The 17770-nt window shown below is 29.2% G+C and overlaps 2 protein-coding genes across 3 annotated transcripts in view; both read right to left on the bottom strand.

The window, feature by feature from the left end:
• The window catches only part of LOC123299712 (chondroitin sulfate N-acetylgalactosaminyltransferase 2), a 94515-nt gene that overhangs the window by 13286 nt on the left and 63459 nt on the right, over nt 1-17770 (bottom strand). The window lies entirely within an intron of this gene.
• LOC123301656 lies at nt 132-11112 on the bottom strand. Of its 2 annotated transcripts, XR_006535444.1 has the most exons (4): nt 11039-11112; nt 9499-10041; nt 2975-2982; nt 132-148 (listed from the first exon to the last, which is right to left on the bottom strand). XR_006535444.1 is itself a non-coding variant. In XM_044884499.1 (2 exons), the coding sequence occupies exons 1-2, from the start codon at nt 11096-11098 to the stop codon at nt 9556-9558; spliced, it is 546 nt and encodes a 181-aa protein (XP_044740434.1). In that variant the 5' UTR covers nt 11099-11112; the 3' UTR covers nt 9444-9555. The 2 variants fall into 2 exon arrangements, 1 of the variants encoding a protein (XP_044740434.1); XM_044884499.1 differs by lacking the exons at nt 132-148; nt 2975-2982 and having other exon boundaries at nt 9444-10041.

Genomic DNA, 17770 nt, shown 5'->3' on the forward strand with positions numbered 1-17770 from the left:
ACGTGTCTGCAAGCTTTTTGCCTCGCGTTAAACCAGTGGTGGAGTCCACCCTGTCACACTTCAATTTTCTTATGTTTTAATTGCTCAAGGTTCAAATTGTAAAAGATAGTATTCTAACCGTACAAGGTTCAAATTACAAAAGTTTAAGCTTACATGTTCAAATTACCAAATTCAATTTCCATAGCTATCTAGATATGGAACAAAAACTTAGCAATTTTTTCATAAAATAATAGATCTACTTGAATACAAAATTCCTGAAAACCCATATATCGCTGTACAATAAACCCACATGGTAATAAATAACGATAACTTCCGCAGAAATTAATAATTTCGCGTGTGTTCTTATTGTATGGAGTATTAAAATTTGAAAAAAATAACTATAAACACAGTTAGGTCCTATACCGACTTGTTTTTATTCCACTTAAAGAATGTATATAACTCTTTTTTTATCACCTTTATGTAGATCATTCAGTACGATAACGTTTACATCAAAAAAGCTGAGAACGACTTTGAATTCCCTTTATCACAATTTGTGTAAAGTAATGGAAGAAAGTTTTTTCAGGTAGGTATACAAAATTCAAACATTACCTACGTATGTACTTATTTGATAAATGATTATTATACTATAACCTTAAAATCATATTTCATCATACAAGCGTAAAAAATTGTGTAAAGTAAGTGTATAATGTATCCAAACATAATAGAATTTTCACCCAGAAAATAAACACGATGAAAATTAAAACAACGCATGAACTAACAACAGCTCTCCTAAAAACCTTACACATATTTACAAATTACTTGAGAAAATGTTTTATCGGTAAGTGAGTGGTATTATATATTATGTATAAGTATATTTTAAACAAACACATATGTTAGATTTGTACACTTCTGATCAAATATTATGCGTCGTCTATTCTAAGTTTACAAGTAAAAGTCCGTAACGTTTAACGACTTCGGTAAAAACGGATAGTAAATAAAGTTATACTAGCTCAGTGTATGATTTCATTCTTGCAAGTTATCTGCAGAAGTATCTGATGAGTTCGGATGATTTTAACGAGGAAAACTACGCTAAAATCCTTTTAAATGTTGCTAATGTGCAGCAACTGATTTATATACCTATGTAGAATGCATGCTTCGAACTAGATAATTTATTATTAATGAATAACACCAGTTCCAATACCCTGTCCTAGTCGATGATTTTATGTCTTTTATTTTAATTTTTCTATTTTCCTTGTTTTAATATTGTACTATTTACCTTATTTAAGGGTTAAAAAATTTTTTTTGTGCTCACCTCCTGTAATAAGCCGCTAGGCTTTAAATACAAAATTAATAATAATAATAATAATAAATATAATAATAATAATAATAAATAGGTAATTAAATATTTAAAAGGCATTGAAAGAAGGTATAAAATGAATTTTTTTTAAAGAAAATATTTTTATTGAAAGCGTATAAATATAAAAGTGCAAAATTTGTGTATTGAATAAAAATATTAAAAATAAAAAAAATTTATTTTACTTTTCTTTATAATTCTTTATTTGGTGGAATAATTGATGACAGACCTTCTCAATAATTCTTTCAGATGCTGGGGCTAGCTAATACTGATCGCTGTTTCGATTTCACGAATTTTAAGATATCTATCTATAACAGAGGCCACCCACATCATTATTTTTTAGATTTTTATTCATTTTGATTTTCAAAGTTTGCGTTTACTGCGTTTACTATTGATAATTTCCGAAAAATAAATGATAATATTTTGTCTTCATTTTAAGACAGTTATTGAAAATCGTTATTCAGACCGTTTTAGCAATGTAAATTATAATTGTTCTAATAATTAAAAAATAAATTTTATGAATCATTTAAGTGTGGCTATAATTTGAATATGATCTTATTTTTGTCTGAGATGTGAGACGTACTTCATCCCTGCCTAAGTTCAATAAGGAAAAATATTTACGAATTTCAGCTATATTTATATATACTCTCGAAAACCTTATTAGCTCTTGAACTATTATAAAACCTATTTTTTTCTCTAGATAATTGAAATACACTGGAATGCAAAAGTAAGGTTTTCCACTGGAATAATCAAAATCAAAAAGGAAAGGAATTGTTTCATCTGATTCAGCCTGGCGTTTTAATGTTCTCTTGGTCCATTCCTTAAGCTTTAAAAGTGCCTTATCGTACCTTTTCTTTAAAGTGTTATTTTAAAAATACCGTTCATCTTATTTTGAATTCCACTTTCGTACAATATAAGAAATTACGTAGTAGAACATACGATGTTTTCACAATCAAACAAGAAGTGTACCTATAGCATCAAAAACCATATTATGATATAGCTGTTTGTTATAATGGGGTAGATGTTATGGTTTCATATAATTATTTACGAACTATTCAAGTATAATAAAATATACATTTACGAATGTAATGTTGTGTATGTTTTAGATGTATTCTAGTACCAGCAAACACTAACTACTATAAGCTGTGATGGATATAGCTTTTAAGATCCCGACCATCAGCTTTTTGTTTGAGTAAATTGTTGTATTCACCTTCAAATTATACAGGGTTTTGAAGCAAAGCTAGACCATGGGGCGTCTGTAAAAGGAGTAGCCACATTTACCAATACAATGTCAAAGTAGCTGAAACAATATTCTTATTGGATCCATTTAAATATACTTTTTTATTTGGTGGTAGATTATTTTATGTAATAAGTTAATCATTTACTCAGGTATAATATCTATTTTTAAAACAAAAAACAATAAGTCTACAGAAGTTTCTGATTGTTTTACTTTTTATTTTTGTTTTTTAAATAGATTTTAAAATTAATTATTATGTTATAGTCTCCTTACATTCTTCCAGTGATATTCTTGAAGTGACATTCTTGAAGAATCAATAATGTTGATTCATCTACTTTGACATTGTATGGTTAATAAATGTGGCTACTCCTTTTAAAAACGCCCCATGGACTAGCTTTGCTGAAAAGCCCTGTGTAAGTGTCCTAGAAATATAATTACTCATAACTCATTATAATTACTCATTACTCGTATGTTTAATAAACTTGCAGTTATTTTAATGGTCGAAATGTGTTGGTGATGTAAGAACTAGTCGCGTAATAATTGAGTTTAGAATATTTTTTTAAATGACCCTTTATCAATGCAAATTTCAATTTCCGGACAGTTTTTTCCGATTCTAGCACCGCGGCAGGTATTATTCTCAAAATTTAATAAAAAATTCAAACCATTTTAGTGTGTTTGTAATTTTAATATCATTTAGTTTTATAATTAAAGAATGAATTTTTTTTTTCCAGGCAGAAATCAGGTTACTTTACTAGCGCGCATCCAGCGCAAGTTAACTGAACCACCGATAGATGCGACACGTCTTCTTCCAAACCTTAATTAAATAAGGAAAAAAATATCACAAATTCAGCCGTTTTAAAATAAAATTTGGTAAATGCTGCCTTCTCTTGAACCATGCTTGATATTCTTCTGAATTTTTGAACTGTCTATAACTTGCAGTCATTTTAACATTTTAACTTGATAAAATGCCTACTACATTATTAGCTGGATGATAAATTGCGTTACAAACAGCCCTCAATTATGAAGAAACTACTTACAGTTCAAGTAGCTTTCTTATGGTTATTCATTAGTGTATTTCATTTGCCTTCATGAACATATACTACAGTCGCGACTTTTCACACGACTGACCAAGACAGAAAAGGCAGTGTAATGTGCTTATGGTTTATGTATACAAGAGACTTTTTTCTTCCCTCATTACTTCTAAATACCTGGACAGACCCAATGTCAATTTTATTTACCTGTTTTTTCAGCGAGCAAATGGGTGGGCTTTCGCTGTGTATATGTCTGACTCACAACTCTTAGCCAGTCAAAATTACTTTTAACTGAAAAAAACAGACAAAAGATTACCTAGAAATCATTGGTTAGTAGTGTCCTGACTGACGCTTCTGGTCAAAACTAGTTTTAATCACTAGAAGGGAACAGTCATAAATAACTCTTACTTAACTGGTAAAATCAAATGGTCAAATTACAACTCTGGTAAAATATATCCGGTACCAAAACAACTGCGATCAAAACAACTCTATACAAAAATAACTCGCGTTAATCCTACGAATGTGTTCACACACTGATTCACGGGGGAGTCCTTTTTGTAATCAGTTTTTTTTTTGTACCTAGTTGTTAATGGAGTTATAATGGCCGAGTTGATTTTGTATATAACCTCGCTAGAGACTCAGTCAGTTATTACGAAATTTTTTAAGTTAAAAATTCTGCAAGATACTATCAAAAATGGTGTTTTAACATTCTGGACATCTAGAAATTTAAGAATTCAAAAAAAAAAAATCAATTTTTTGTTTTAATTAAACATATTATTAAAAGTCGATAAAGATAATATTTTTATTTTCTGAGTGGAAACAATTCCTTTAATCTAGAAAGTAAATATATATGCCTCCTACTGCCTACCTATTTGTTAGAAAATAATAATTTTCATTTCCACACGTATATATATATTTTGTTAAGAAAATTATGTGGTCTCATAAATTGTATTAGAATCAGTAGAATAGAATACGTACCTCAATATAATTTTAATGAGATTATTTTTGTTTCTATAGTTGTGACAATAATGCGTTGATCTATTTGAGTTAATTGGAAATGAAGCCCAAATCACGGATGATTCAGATGGAACGTTAATTTTTATATTATAGAATATTAGAGGGGAAGGTGGGTGCTTCAAAAAATTTATCTTGAATCTAGTTTCTTGGAACAAGTAAGACATATTGTTCTTTTGTATATTGTAAGTACTGAAATATCAAAGGTATCAAAAATTTACCCATAAAAGTCATTAATTGGCGTTCGCTTTGAAAACTATTGATGATACATAAAAAAATGTACTACATGTCTATTGTAAGGAATAGCTCTAGCCTATTCTTAAAAAAAATAAGGGTTCCGCCTAAAAAAGTTTTAAACTCATAAAATTGTGAATAAGAGGGGATAAGTGAGGACAAGGGCAGCGAAGCGGGTAGGTAACTAACTGCTAGTTATTTAATATTTGTAATAATTCTTTGAAGAATTTTCAAAACAAATGTTTGTCAGTGTTGCGAAGGGCAGTAGGCAAATAGTAACACAGTCTAGTGGAGTAGTTTCTCACAGTTTTTCTTTCACCTTGTTTTTCAAGACTTTTTTGGTTCCATATCTAACAACAATTTTCAAGTCGTAGAGATTTTCTTATTTTTATATATAGATTTGTTATAAACAATCAACGGAATCTCTTGTAGACACGCCTTCTAGAATTCATAACATACGGGTCACAAAACTAAGAAAAAACTAGGGTGTACTTAGTGAAGGCAAGAAAAAACCATCGATAATCTCATTTTAACTGGAAGTGGAAATTTTTGTTAAATTGTTTTTACTATTATTACTTTTTTGCACTCTATTCCGCTGTATAGTTCTTTTATGAATGTATGAAATAATTATAGTATGAAATATTTTATTAACAATTACCAGTATAGGGAAAGTCTTGTAAAAAGGTCCGAAAATCACAGTCTATATTTTCAGGCTATCCTTACGTTTCTTGGTCAGGACAAAGAAATAAAATCACTCTCAAGATTGATTTCTGTGTGTACGCAACTGCATGCTAAAAAGGCGAGCGTAAGTAAAGTTACAAAAAAAATCAATATAAAATCACTTAAACAATAATTTATCGTTTTTGATGATTTTTTCTGTAAATAATATTTACACATACATTTGGGACAATTTATTTTAGGAACTTGTATAACAGAAAAAACGATCGAAAGATGTCTTGGTATATTCGGTAGGAAATTCAAAAAAGAAAACTTTATACTATTTTACTTTCCAGAAGAAGTTAATGTAATGGGGTCGGTTTTGAAAATCTTCAGTTTTACATATTTCCGCGGTTTCAAGGCCGTAATATCCGAATCAAGCCTTTTCAATGTGATGTCTGTGCGCGTGTGCGTGTGTACGTATATGCTTATATGCGTATGTTCGTTCTGATTATTTCATCTCGATTATCTCGCGAACCAGTTATGACATTAACACGTGAGTGGGCTTATTCGACGCGTAATCGCATATTTAAGAACTAAGAGAGTTGAACTGAATTAGTTCAGCCGTTTTTAAATTATAATAAAAAAACTGAACAAAACTGAATAAACAGAATCTGATCGGTCCAGCATAAACTGCAGTACATGTTCGAAGAATAATCTATGAAGGCTAGGAAGACCTTTTTTTAATGTTTTTTCTCCCTTTGGGAAGTAAGTCGTGTGGACTACAGAAGTCGCACTCACACGACTCCAGTACCACACCGACTATGTACTGTCAATTTTTTTTTTATGTCATTGACATGGGTGGGTTTCGACCGGATGAAATTCAATATGAAGAGGGGACACTATAATCACAAGACCTTGTCCTTTTTGAGAATAATATTAATCATTCAAGATAATATATATGTATATGTTTTAGGTAGTTTTATAAAGTTGTATTCATCATCTACTAAGTTGAATATGTGACAATAAGTTGTAATTAGAATCCATAAATCAACTTATATCTAAAATAATTATTATATTTTATAATTTTCAATTTCTATAATATTTCATTCATATGTGTTGCTGTGGTGGTTTTACGTTTATGAATATAATCATAATTTTGCCAATTGTATTGTACCATAAAAAAAGGTTTACTACTCTATATATTTTAAATAATATATCCATATAAATATAATATATATAAACAGTATAATACAATTGAAAATTTATAATTATTAATATTATAAGTAAGGTATAAAGTTTTGATTATATTTATTATAAAATATATTTTTGTTTGCGAATAAAATCTTTTTTCGACACCTGTTCGTCCCATTTCTTGTATAGTTATTTGTGTTTTATTAACAATTTAAAATTAATTTGTTATCCTTAAACATTTTGAAATAAATATAGAAAATTTTTTACCTTAAACAATTTTATTTTCAAAGCGTTTCGTATCTAGAAATACATAAAAGTCTTGAATTTTCCGATTTGAATTCCAGTTTACCCACATTGTAATACAGCGACCAAAAGGGATTGCGATAGCATCAATTGTTTATAAGAAATATTTATAAACAAATTAGAAAACTTAATTTATTGAATTAAAAAAGATTTTAAGTTTATAATCTGTTTGATTATAGAACATTCGTCTTTGGATAAGGAGTTATTATTTGAAAAACAAGTTTGGTTTCTAAGAAGCAATTTTGTTTGTTAATAAATTAGGCTTTCAAATAATTTAAAAAAAAATTTTTTAGAACTATGGTTCCAAGAAATTTTACCAAAGAGCAATAAATCCCCTTCGGATCTTATTCTTCAAATTTATATACCAAATTTCAAACTGACGAGATTGTACCTCTGCTTTGTTTGAATTATTTTACTTTTAAACCGTATAAGCCGTACACGTAAAATTTTTCTCATGTTTTATGAAAACAACAGTGATTCATTTTGAAGCCAGCTTGTTCTGATTGGCAAAAGTTATTTATTTCCATTTTACTGTACCAGTTATATCATTTGGAAATGGGTTAAAAGTTAAGGAGGAAGAAGGGGGATCCTCCCTAAAGGTATTTTGAAGAGCATTAAATTTGCGAGATATATCGCTGCAAAAAAAAAAGTCATTTGTCAAAATTCGCATAAAATGACCATAAATGCAGAATTATACCTTATTTCTATTATTATCACTATATCGAATATTGGATATTGTTGTAATTATGGTTTCTGGGTACAATTGCAACTCTGGATAATAGTAGTGTTGAAAAATAACATTTTTTCGAAGCGCCATACTTCGGTAACGATTTAAAATATTAGCATATTTGAAAGTCAAAATTGTGGGCTTTACAAGAAAGTATGCTGACCATTTGGCCGAATGACGTAAGGAGAAAGTTATTGAGGTAGAATCGTAGGAAGGTCGAAAATTTTGAAATTTTCTCTTCTCCCTCTTTTCTGTACTACAAGTAAATGCATTATTTTAATTCAGTAAATTTTTTTACTATATATATTTTTTAAGATGTCTTTTTTACCACATTTTAAGCTAGATGTTGTAGGTACAAATCACATGTGAAAATGAAACAATAAATTAAAAGTTTTCTCGTAAATTACTTTTAAGCATTTGTAAAAGATTTACAATTACGAGAAGAGAAGAAAATTATATTAGTAAAATATATAGAGTGGACTTTCATTTAGTTCTATTTTGAAATGCACTGTTAAAAAAAAAGTTTAAAAACTTAGATTTATTGCATTCACATACACCGTTTGAAATGTAGAGTTCAAAATTTTTTTGATCTGTACAGTGTCATCAGTTTTGAACGCTCTTCCCTCTTTTTCAATATTTCATTATTTTAAAACTAGTTTTTTGATCCATCATTTGGCAGTGTAGGATTTAAGACCAATGGGTTTCCTGAGCATGGTTGGAGTTTGGTTTTAACAGATATACAAATACACATAACTTCACATCTTTTTCAGTAAAAATCGAAATAATGTGAATAAAGAAATTCGTTAAATCTGTAATAATGATTCATTTTGTAATAACTTAAGATATAATTTTTTTTGGCAAATCTCATATTTTAAGTTTTACAATAAAATATTGCGAGGAGAAGCGGAAATGTGAACAAATTCCATTTCATTATAAAAATTGGCCTTGTTTGTACCCGATTTAATGATACCTTAAAAAATTCCTTAATTAATAACCTTGCGGCCAAACTTACAAAATAATACTTTTAAGGTAGTACGAGCACCAAGAAAAATTTAGATTTGTGGTTGAAAGTATTTGTACCTTATTTTCCACTTTGGATTTGAATGATGTATTTTGAACTTCATGAATATAGACGAAAAATAACTATAAAATTTTTCGATATTTTGACAATTACTCCAGATATCGAAAAATTTAATTCTTGCTATTCGTCTTATATTGTCAAGTTACAAGATAATTCACCATCAAAATTGAAAATATATATTTTCTTAATTTGAGTACCAAACCCCACTACCCACTACGGTGTTCATACAACGGCACAACGGTTTTTTTTTTGGTTTTCAATAATTCATTAGCTTTTAACTTTACTTTTAATAGTTTTTTTTTTTAATTTCCACCAAATAGTTTTGGAGAAATTTATGCAAAAATATCATCCATCTACCGTTTCCCCATAAGAACAATGTTAAATGTGTCTGCTTTTGAAGGCCCCCCTTCCTAAAATTTTCAGATTTGATTTAAACTTAGCCCGAATTCATATAAAAAATATCCAGCCTTTTATCTAAAGTGGCCCTGGCGCTCACACATCCTTAAAATATTTGGATCTTAAAAAATTTCAATTTTGCACTTGAAGAAAAAAATCACTTTGACGGAGAGGGACAGTGCTCTCTTGCATCATTTTAACTCGAAAATAAAAATAAAATAGATCGAACAACTGCTAAATATTTTTATTTGTATCTAGAATATATTACAAGCAATAATTTTCTGAAATTTACTTTAGAAGTTTTTGTTTACATTATGAAGTTTGTAAGTCGTAACAACAGTATGTATCTTAATGACATTTTTGTAAATTATTAATTAATGGTATAAGATGTTCGACAGTATCTTTATCTTTTTTAATTAAGGGTATAGATTTTGCCACAGTTTGGGCCCCTAATTTAGAATAGCACAATGCTCCTTTAAATTTTCCTTGTCCACTACATTTGGCAGCCTCATTTTCGGTTTGGGATACGAAATTGATTGCAGTGTGAACTTCTTCAGTAATTTCTTTAACTTTACCGATAATTGGTTTTGATTGTTCTTCTATACATTTTGCATGCTTGGCATCCAAATGGTGTGTATTGATAAAATTTTTGATTTTGTTTAATGTATTTGCCTCATGTTGTCCAAATTGTTGTACAACTTTTTCAACAGAATCTTTAATTTTACCTACAAGTCCATGCGATTTATTTGCTACAGATTTTGAAAAATTATTTCCAGCGTTTTTTAATTCATTAATTGCTTTGTCTAAACCATTTACAACACTTTGTATTTCATTCTAAAATAATTAAAAAATTAACGATTTTATTTTATTTTTTATTTTTTTGGCAACAAACTTAGTAACTAGGGAAAGTAGCCCGCCTTAACTTCTTGGCGTAATAAGAATCAATTTTTTGAACTACTAATACTTTTAAATAAATATTAATTTCTTTCTGCTTCGATAAAAGCGCCTATTGAGAGCTATTTACTAAAATGCAACAAAAATTGTACATTAATCACGAGCACTGAGTGTTGAGATGTATTGTCTATTTTTTATGTACCGTCTAAGCAAAAGATCCGTAGATGTATTTTAGATCCCGGGAATCATCATAATAGACCATCAATTGAAGCGCCTTAATATTTATTCTAGGATATGGCACGTATAATAATTCTCTAACTTTCTGCCGCGTGTTAAATTAGTTCCTGAGTCGATGCGGACCATCTTCTTTCATAAGACATATACAGGCTGGGCCATTTTGTTCTATACACCTAAATCTCTCGTTTTGCAGTTAACCAATCAAAAACTAACTTTCGCAAAAGTTGCAGAGTTTGATGGGGGACATCATGTTTTGACATCAGATTGGTAAGAGATAGAATAATACTTGAAATTAGAAAGTTAATCCTCATAAAAAACTTACGATTTTTGTTTAAAACCTTTTTTCGAAAAATGTTAGTTTCCAAATTAAAAATCTGTCATTTATGCAATTACTCGAATGAAAATAGGCGAATGTCTTATACTGCCCATGATAACTTTGGGCAGTATTTTTCGGTAGTAAGCGTGTTTTCGGTAGTAAGAAAGTTATAGTTCAAGGATTTTTTACTTGGCATATCCTTGAATAATTTGTTTGCTTAAAATATAAATTTCAATTATTGAATGAATCTTTTTCCTCAATATAATTCATTTCAAAATTTTATTTCTAAACTGTTAGAAACCTAGCTTTTAATAAGCAACCTATAAAAGATAGTTGTTAAAACTAGATTCGATATGTTATTTTAAATTATGATTTAAGTCTTACCGATGCAGATAATCCATAAAAACAGGATATCAACACAAGGAAACAAATTGTAAGCTTCATGATTCAATTTTTTGATTCAACTATGATATTTACCGGTTTTTCAATACTTTATATACAACCAAAATTTTCAAACCGTCTAACGTTACTCACATAGAAAAGTATTGATTATTGGCTCAGGTGTTTCTTTCAATTTTATGAATAATGACTTGTTTAAACAATTATTGCAGACAAAGTATTTATTTACACAGTACTTATTCATCAAACTTTTTATTTTTCAATAACATGAATTTTTGATAAGTTGGATGAGGTTATTGAAGTTGCAAAATCCTTTAGCTTAAAAGAATGAAGGTTATGGTTTTTCAGATACATTATTTAGACTGGATGCATAAATATCAGCAGATAAGTGTACCTAATGATGAAAATTCCGGCCATTTATATTCCACCAAACTTCTTTAGTTCAAGTTTTAGTTAGTGATTCAGGATCCAAGATACACGAATTTATTAGCTGAAAGAAAGGATGATTTAACAAATTTTTGACCACATCGAGCGCTATGATCGGCTCAGTTAATCGATCATAGGGTGTGAATTTTTTCTGCACTTCGATGCTTCGATGTTCTTTTAATTGGAAATAGAGCGTGTCGTACTTCCACTCTTTCTCTGAAACCTTGTTCAGGGGATACGTATGAACGTAATTTATTTTTGAAATTTTCCAAGATAATTTATTATTCTACGGTTTTCACACTCTATGACATTTGCGGTTTTTCATCTGGCAATAATGGTAAATTTCAAGAAATTTTTAGGCAAGTATTCTTCTTTTTTTATAATTGTCTCAAACATAGTCATATTTAGTGCACGGTAAGAAATTCAAGTAATATTACAGTAATGAATGGGACTATAAAAGTATTGTGGCTATCGCCAACCAGTATAGGGCTGACGCTATTCCCTCGATAAGTACACAATATGACATTCACACCGCTACTAGCATATTGGTGTTCACAAATAATTTCTTATCGGGTGCCTTATTAATCCGATCGTAATCGGGAATAATTCCACTACCTAAAAATCCCAAAGTACTACAAAATTTGTCATTCGCCTGTTTTTATTCTATTCTAATTCGTTGGAAAGTGTTATTTCTTCCGGTGAAATTTCAACTTCACGAGAAAATAATTTGTTGGTCTACCCCATATATAGCAATACTAGATGTCTCTCTAGCTATACGATATTTTGAATACAACATACACATGTATAACAACTTACAAATTATAATTATTATTTACAGACATCTTAAACTATGTAACGTAACACCAACTTTCAAAATTCTAGCAAAATTTAACAACAATATACTCTTAAATTTACGATTTACAGTGAATTGTAAAATGAACTCTCATTCAAGAAAAATGCAACTACAGCAATAAGACAATATTTACCACTTATTCAAAAAAGTTAGTTCGGGACCTATATTCTTCAACGTTACCACATAAACATAGTGCGGCTATAAACAATGGCCAGTAAATAGCCAGCTATCAAAATCTCTATTTTTTTGGTTCCATAACCAAATGATCCAGTCCCGTATAAAATTTTGTTTGTAACGCGAGCCGCATCCAATATCGTTTTTCTTTATTTCTTTGTTTGTAAGATACCTTTACTATCTTTATACAATGATATGATAATCTTAGGGATAACCACAGATTATAATTTTTAATTTAAAACATGTCTGCAACTCCCTGAGAAATTTTTACTACTTTTAGTTCTAAAGATATTGCTCCAGATGGACTTCTATTACTTTGGAGAATGGTTTTTAGGTAAACAATATTTAATATAATAAAAACAATAAGCAATACCTCTTTAAAATTTTGCATATCGTTAAAATTCCTTAAGTTTCTTTCTGTGTATTCTCAATTGATTGCGTTCATTAATTTTTTTGGACCATTTGAGTAGTGACTTCATTTAAGTAATAAGGCAGTTTTCATTGTGTTCATAACTATTATTCTAATTACTTGTGGCTATGTTTTAGTGTTTAGTGTTGTAATCGTGTTTATTAACTTGTATTGTAACTACTTGTGACTATATTTTATTGTTTAGGCCGTTTTAATCGTGTTTATTACCTATTATTTTAACTCTTGATTACTTAGTCTAATTTAGTTTAGGTCGTTTTAGGTGTGTTTATATTGTTTTCGTTTTAGATGTGTATATTTTTTATTGTTATGTATTGAGTTTATATTAGTGTTTAGGTCTTGTAAATCGTGTTGATTACCTATCGGTTTATTTGTGATTATTTTTGACAATTAAAATATGCGGCAAAATATGTACCACAATGAAATTTTGTTAGTTAAACTTTATCTTGGTACTAGAAATAAAGATCTATCGAGGCCTAGCAAAATTTAGGCGGCCTTCCCTCTCCCAGGGGGTATGAGTAGGGAGGAAATTTTAAAAATGCAAATTACAAAAAACTATGCATCAAATAAAAAACAAGCTCAAATAAAAGTTCGAGCTGATTTAATTGTGCTCGTTTTATATACTATTTGAAATATAATAAAAGACACTTTTTGATTAGATTTCATTGCTCTATTGAATCCCGGTGCATTTTCACCATATACGGATAACATTTACAACATATAATCGGAGCTATAGGAAATAATTTATGGCCGATGATATGCGCTAAGATTATAACTGGAATTCGAAAATTAAATTTGCCGAAATTTTAATACCACCTATCTTTAGAGTTTTCTTAAAAAATACCTTCCTATTCGACTACCTCACTTATCTTTAGAACTGGTAACAGTTCCATGCATTAATGTTGAATAAAAAGTGATTCCTCTAATTTTATTAAGCCTAAGCTAACCAAAAGTAATGTGCTCTAATCATAAGTCATTTCAATTTGGTTCATTTCTTTACGAATCGTGAGTGGAACCATGTAGTCTTATTGTATTCACGACGCGATGGTAAGAGTTTAACTATTTTATATATAGAACAAAGTTTTAATGTATTATGCAAAGAGAATAGATTGTGGAACGTATATAAGTAAGTACAATAGTCACATACATAGAGGAAAGTTGGTTATATCAAACGAGTTTTTAGTTTGTTAGGAAACTGAAATAATTTTTGATTTGTAGAATTAAACATTTAGGAAAATATTTGTTAAGAAACTTAAAATATGAAATATTAGGAATGAATGTGCAAAGTTTAGTATCTCAGCTATTTTTTATAGAGAAATCAATTTCTAAGGCTTTAATAAACAGATGCAAAAACATAGTTTCTGAGAGCCTGATTTAAGTACGATTTAGACACCAAGTTGCTGAAATTTTACCATAGGTATTTAAATTATACCACTGATTAAAAACAAGCCTGCTTTTAATTACATTATTTATTTTTGCTTTGTTGCTCGAATACAAGTAAGAATTTTAACAAAGTAGCCACCATTGCATCGAGTTGCCATCAACATCGACTAATAGCGCAATTATTGAATCATGCCCTGCTGATTCTAGTAGATAATTTCCTTAAATGTTTCCCTTCTACCTAAATCATAGAATCCACTTATTATTATTATGAACTGCAAAAAGTTTTGAAAAAACAAAGAAAAGAAAATACAATTTTAAAATCTAAGTACGTTTCATAAATAATTTTATAAGTGAAAAAGTAATTAAATGTCGTACATTGCGTATGCTTAACTATCCTATAACTGAGATATACACTAAGAATTGAGCTGGAATTCCAAATAAAAACATTTTTCATTGGCACGTGTCATTTGAAAATTGTGAAAAGTATGAGGCGGACACTAGAACCTTAAAACTCTAAAGTGTTGACACTAAATACTTGTCTCGTAGATAAAATGTAAGTGTGGATAAAATTGACCTTTTCCAAAAAAAAATTTAAAAGTAGTACGATTTAGACGACAGTAAAAAATAGCCATCTTTCCTCTATATACACATTCGAACACACGAATGTTAAATGAAAATTACGTCCGAAGAATTGTATTACGTTACTTTCTATCTTATTACTCAAATCAAACTTTTGTAATGTAAATTATATATAATTGTTTATTATAATAAAGTACCATACAATGTGCAACAACTTTAGAGTTAATTTATTTAATTAAAATGACATAATTAAATTTAGTCTTGTTTTGTAGTTTAGAATGTATTTATTATTTATTTCTTCTTTCAACAACAGCATACATAAAATATATAAAACAAAAAGGCAATTGTTTCTTATCCAGGTTATTCGATTAAATTCAGTAAATTCAATTGAAATAATCAATTAAGCCTCTAAAATATGGTGAATACAAAATATAATTACGTCAAATAGATTACATTTGGGTGCAAGTAGATATTTTGAAAATCACGGTATTTATTTTTCTGAAAAATATTAGTCCAGACTATTACAAGCAAAAATATTTCTCAAATGAAGCAACTATATTGATAATTTTCCTCTTTTTTCGTAAAACATTTTGCGCAGAAGAATTATGTTAGTTGGTGTACCAAAACTTTGCCAGTTATAAGTTCTATCATAAGTTATATAGTTATATCAAAATATGGAAGTCTAAGCACTATTAAAGTCATTTCGATGCCTTATTTGGGTGTAAAATAAGAAAAGAAACTTACGAGATGATTGATCCTCTAATTTTCCGCCATTAATACAAGTTTATAGATATCTTTGAGTATTCTTGGAGGATTATATACAAGAAAATTAGCGAGTTAAATCTGCCCACATCTCTCAGTCCATGATATAGCAGGACTTGGAATAACGGGTTATATCTAAACATTTTCGGCATAATTTACAATCATATATCTAAAGATTCGAGAAGTTTTCAATTGACAAGTTCTTAGTTTTAGCCCCACAAATACTGGTATGGTTATGCGTACAACCTTTTGATCGTATTTTCTTTTTACGAAAGTTTTAACAGAGATCCGTAAGGTATAAATACGTTAAATGCTCGGAATTCAGGGATAGTCAATGAATCTTTACAAAAACTGTTCGGCTGCATTGTTTAAGACTTACTTAACGAAGTCAAAAACAAAATTTTTGCGATCTTGCCCAGGCGGTGGGGGCTACCCCTTCTTGGGGGTGGAAAATTTTATGTTGAAAATGAAAATTCAACTACATAATAATTAAAAACGTTTACAATTTAAAATGAATAGCCTTAAAAAATATATTGAGATTCAGAGAGTTTTCATATAATTAGATCGCAATCAAAAACAATACTGAATAGAATCTATAATGTGTATTATGTAATACTATAACTGATTTTACAAAGAAGACAATTTTGTTTCCGGAAATTATTAGCGAACTGTTTCTTATCTTTTTAGTTAATAATATATCAATTCTCATTCCAACTGGAATATTTATACTTCAAAAACAATATTTGTTCGTTCTAGTTTATAGTTAATTCTCTATCTCAAAATTTGATAGTACCATTAGATACCGAACTATAAAATATTCGGTTTATACAGGATGTTTTAAAAATAACCAGAGGAATGGATCGATTAATATTCAAGTTATTCGTTTGAAAAATACATAAATCGGGATGGCTATTGTATTGAAATTGTTGAAAAATTTCTTGGGAGTTGAAGCGAAGATTTGTAAAGAAATATAAGAGACATTTTTCAAGTAAGAACTTCTTTAGTTGTTGAGCGATTTTATTATAATAGTTTTCCCTTAAGGGCGTAAAAATTCTTGTTACGTAATCACCATGGCTCGAATCGTTTCCTCGGAAGGGACATGTATACCACGTGATATATGCACACTACGCTGAAAATACGGCTTCACTACTTGCTAAAAATAGATCAAGTTGAAAGTATTGCATATAACCTTACACATCGTTGTTATCTTTTTACTCCGTTATTGCAATGTAAATTTTTATGTATTGTTTTTAATAATTAATAAAGTAGGTTTTGTATTGTATTGGTTGACAACAGATCACTAACGTTAAGCAAATTTGGACGCAGTCCGTATTTGGATGGAAAGAACGCTTGAGAACATTATTTGCTGTTGCGTTTTTATTATTAATAATAGTTTTTTTATATTCATTGTATGTCTTATATAAGAAAATTTAGCTTCCGTATGTTTCTGGCAACAAAACTCCAAAAGTAATCGATAGACTGACTCTAAATTTTAACAATTTTGCATTTACACCCAAGAGTGTCTATACATACCTTGTACCTTAAAGTTCTAATGGGAACGAATATTAAGAAATAACTGAAAAAAGGATGAAACTGAGATAAATGTTAAATGTGTTTCCAGATTATTTTTATTTATTCCCCTAATAATTAATATCAGACAAAGCCACGGCGAAAAGTGGCTGGGTTTAACTATAGTATGTAAATATTAATTTTCACATTCTAAAATTTTAATTCTTCATATTATACCTAATTAATTAAAAAATTCAAAAAAACATAGTTATTCTAAAGTTTTAAGCTCTTACTTTTTTCGACAGTCTCCGTGACCAACTATTTTTTTATCCAAGGCCTTAGCTACGAACTTCATTCCCACGGTACATTTAAAATAAATTAGTATACTCATATATAGACGTATATTCGATAAAAAGCTTTTTCGCCGATTTAATAAGCCGACACTCCTTTTAATGATACTCGTTTACTCGGCTAACACCCTGTATATTATTTATTTTACGAAATGGTATCGTGTTGTCCTTCATGAATGAATGCTTTGAGAAATTTGTTGTCAACAATTTAAATTAATCAAACAAAAAGTTTTTAAGGAACATATTCTACTTCC

This window comes from Chrysoperla carnea, chromosome 1, assembly GCF_905475395.1.
Source record: "Chrysoperla carnea chromosome 1, inChrCarn1.1, whole genome shotgun sequence".
NCBI classification, from domain to species: Eukaryota; Metazoa; Arthropoda; class Insecta; order Neuroptera; family Chrysopidae; genus Chrysoperla; species Chrysoperla carnea.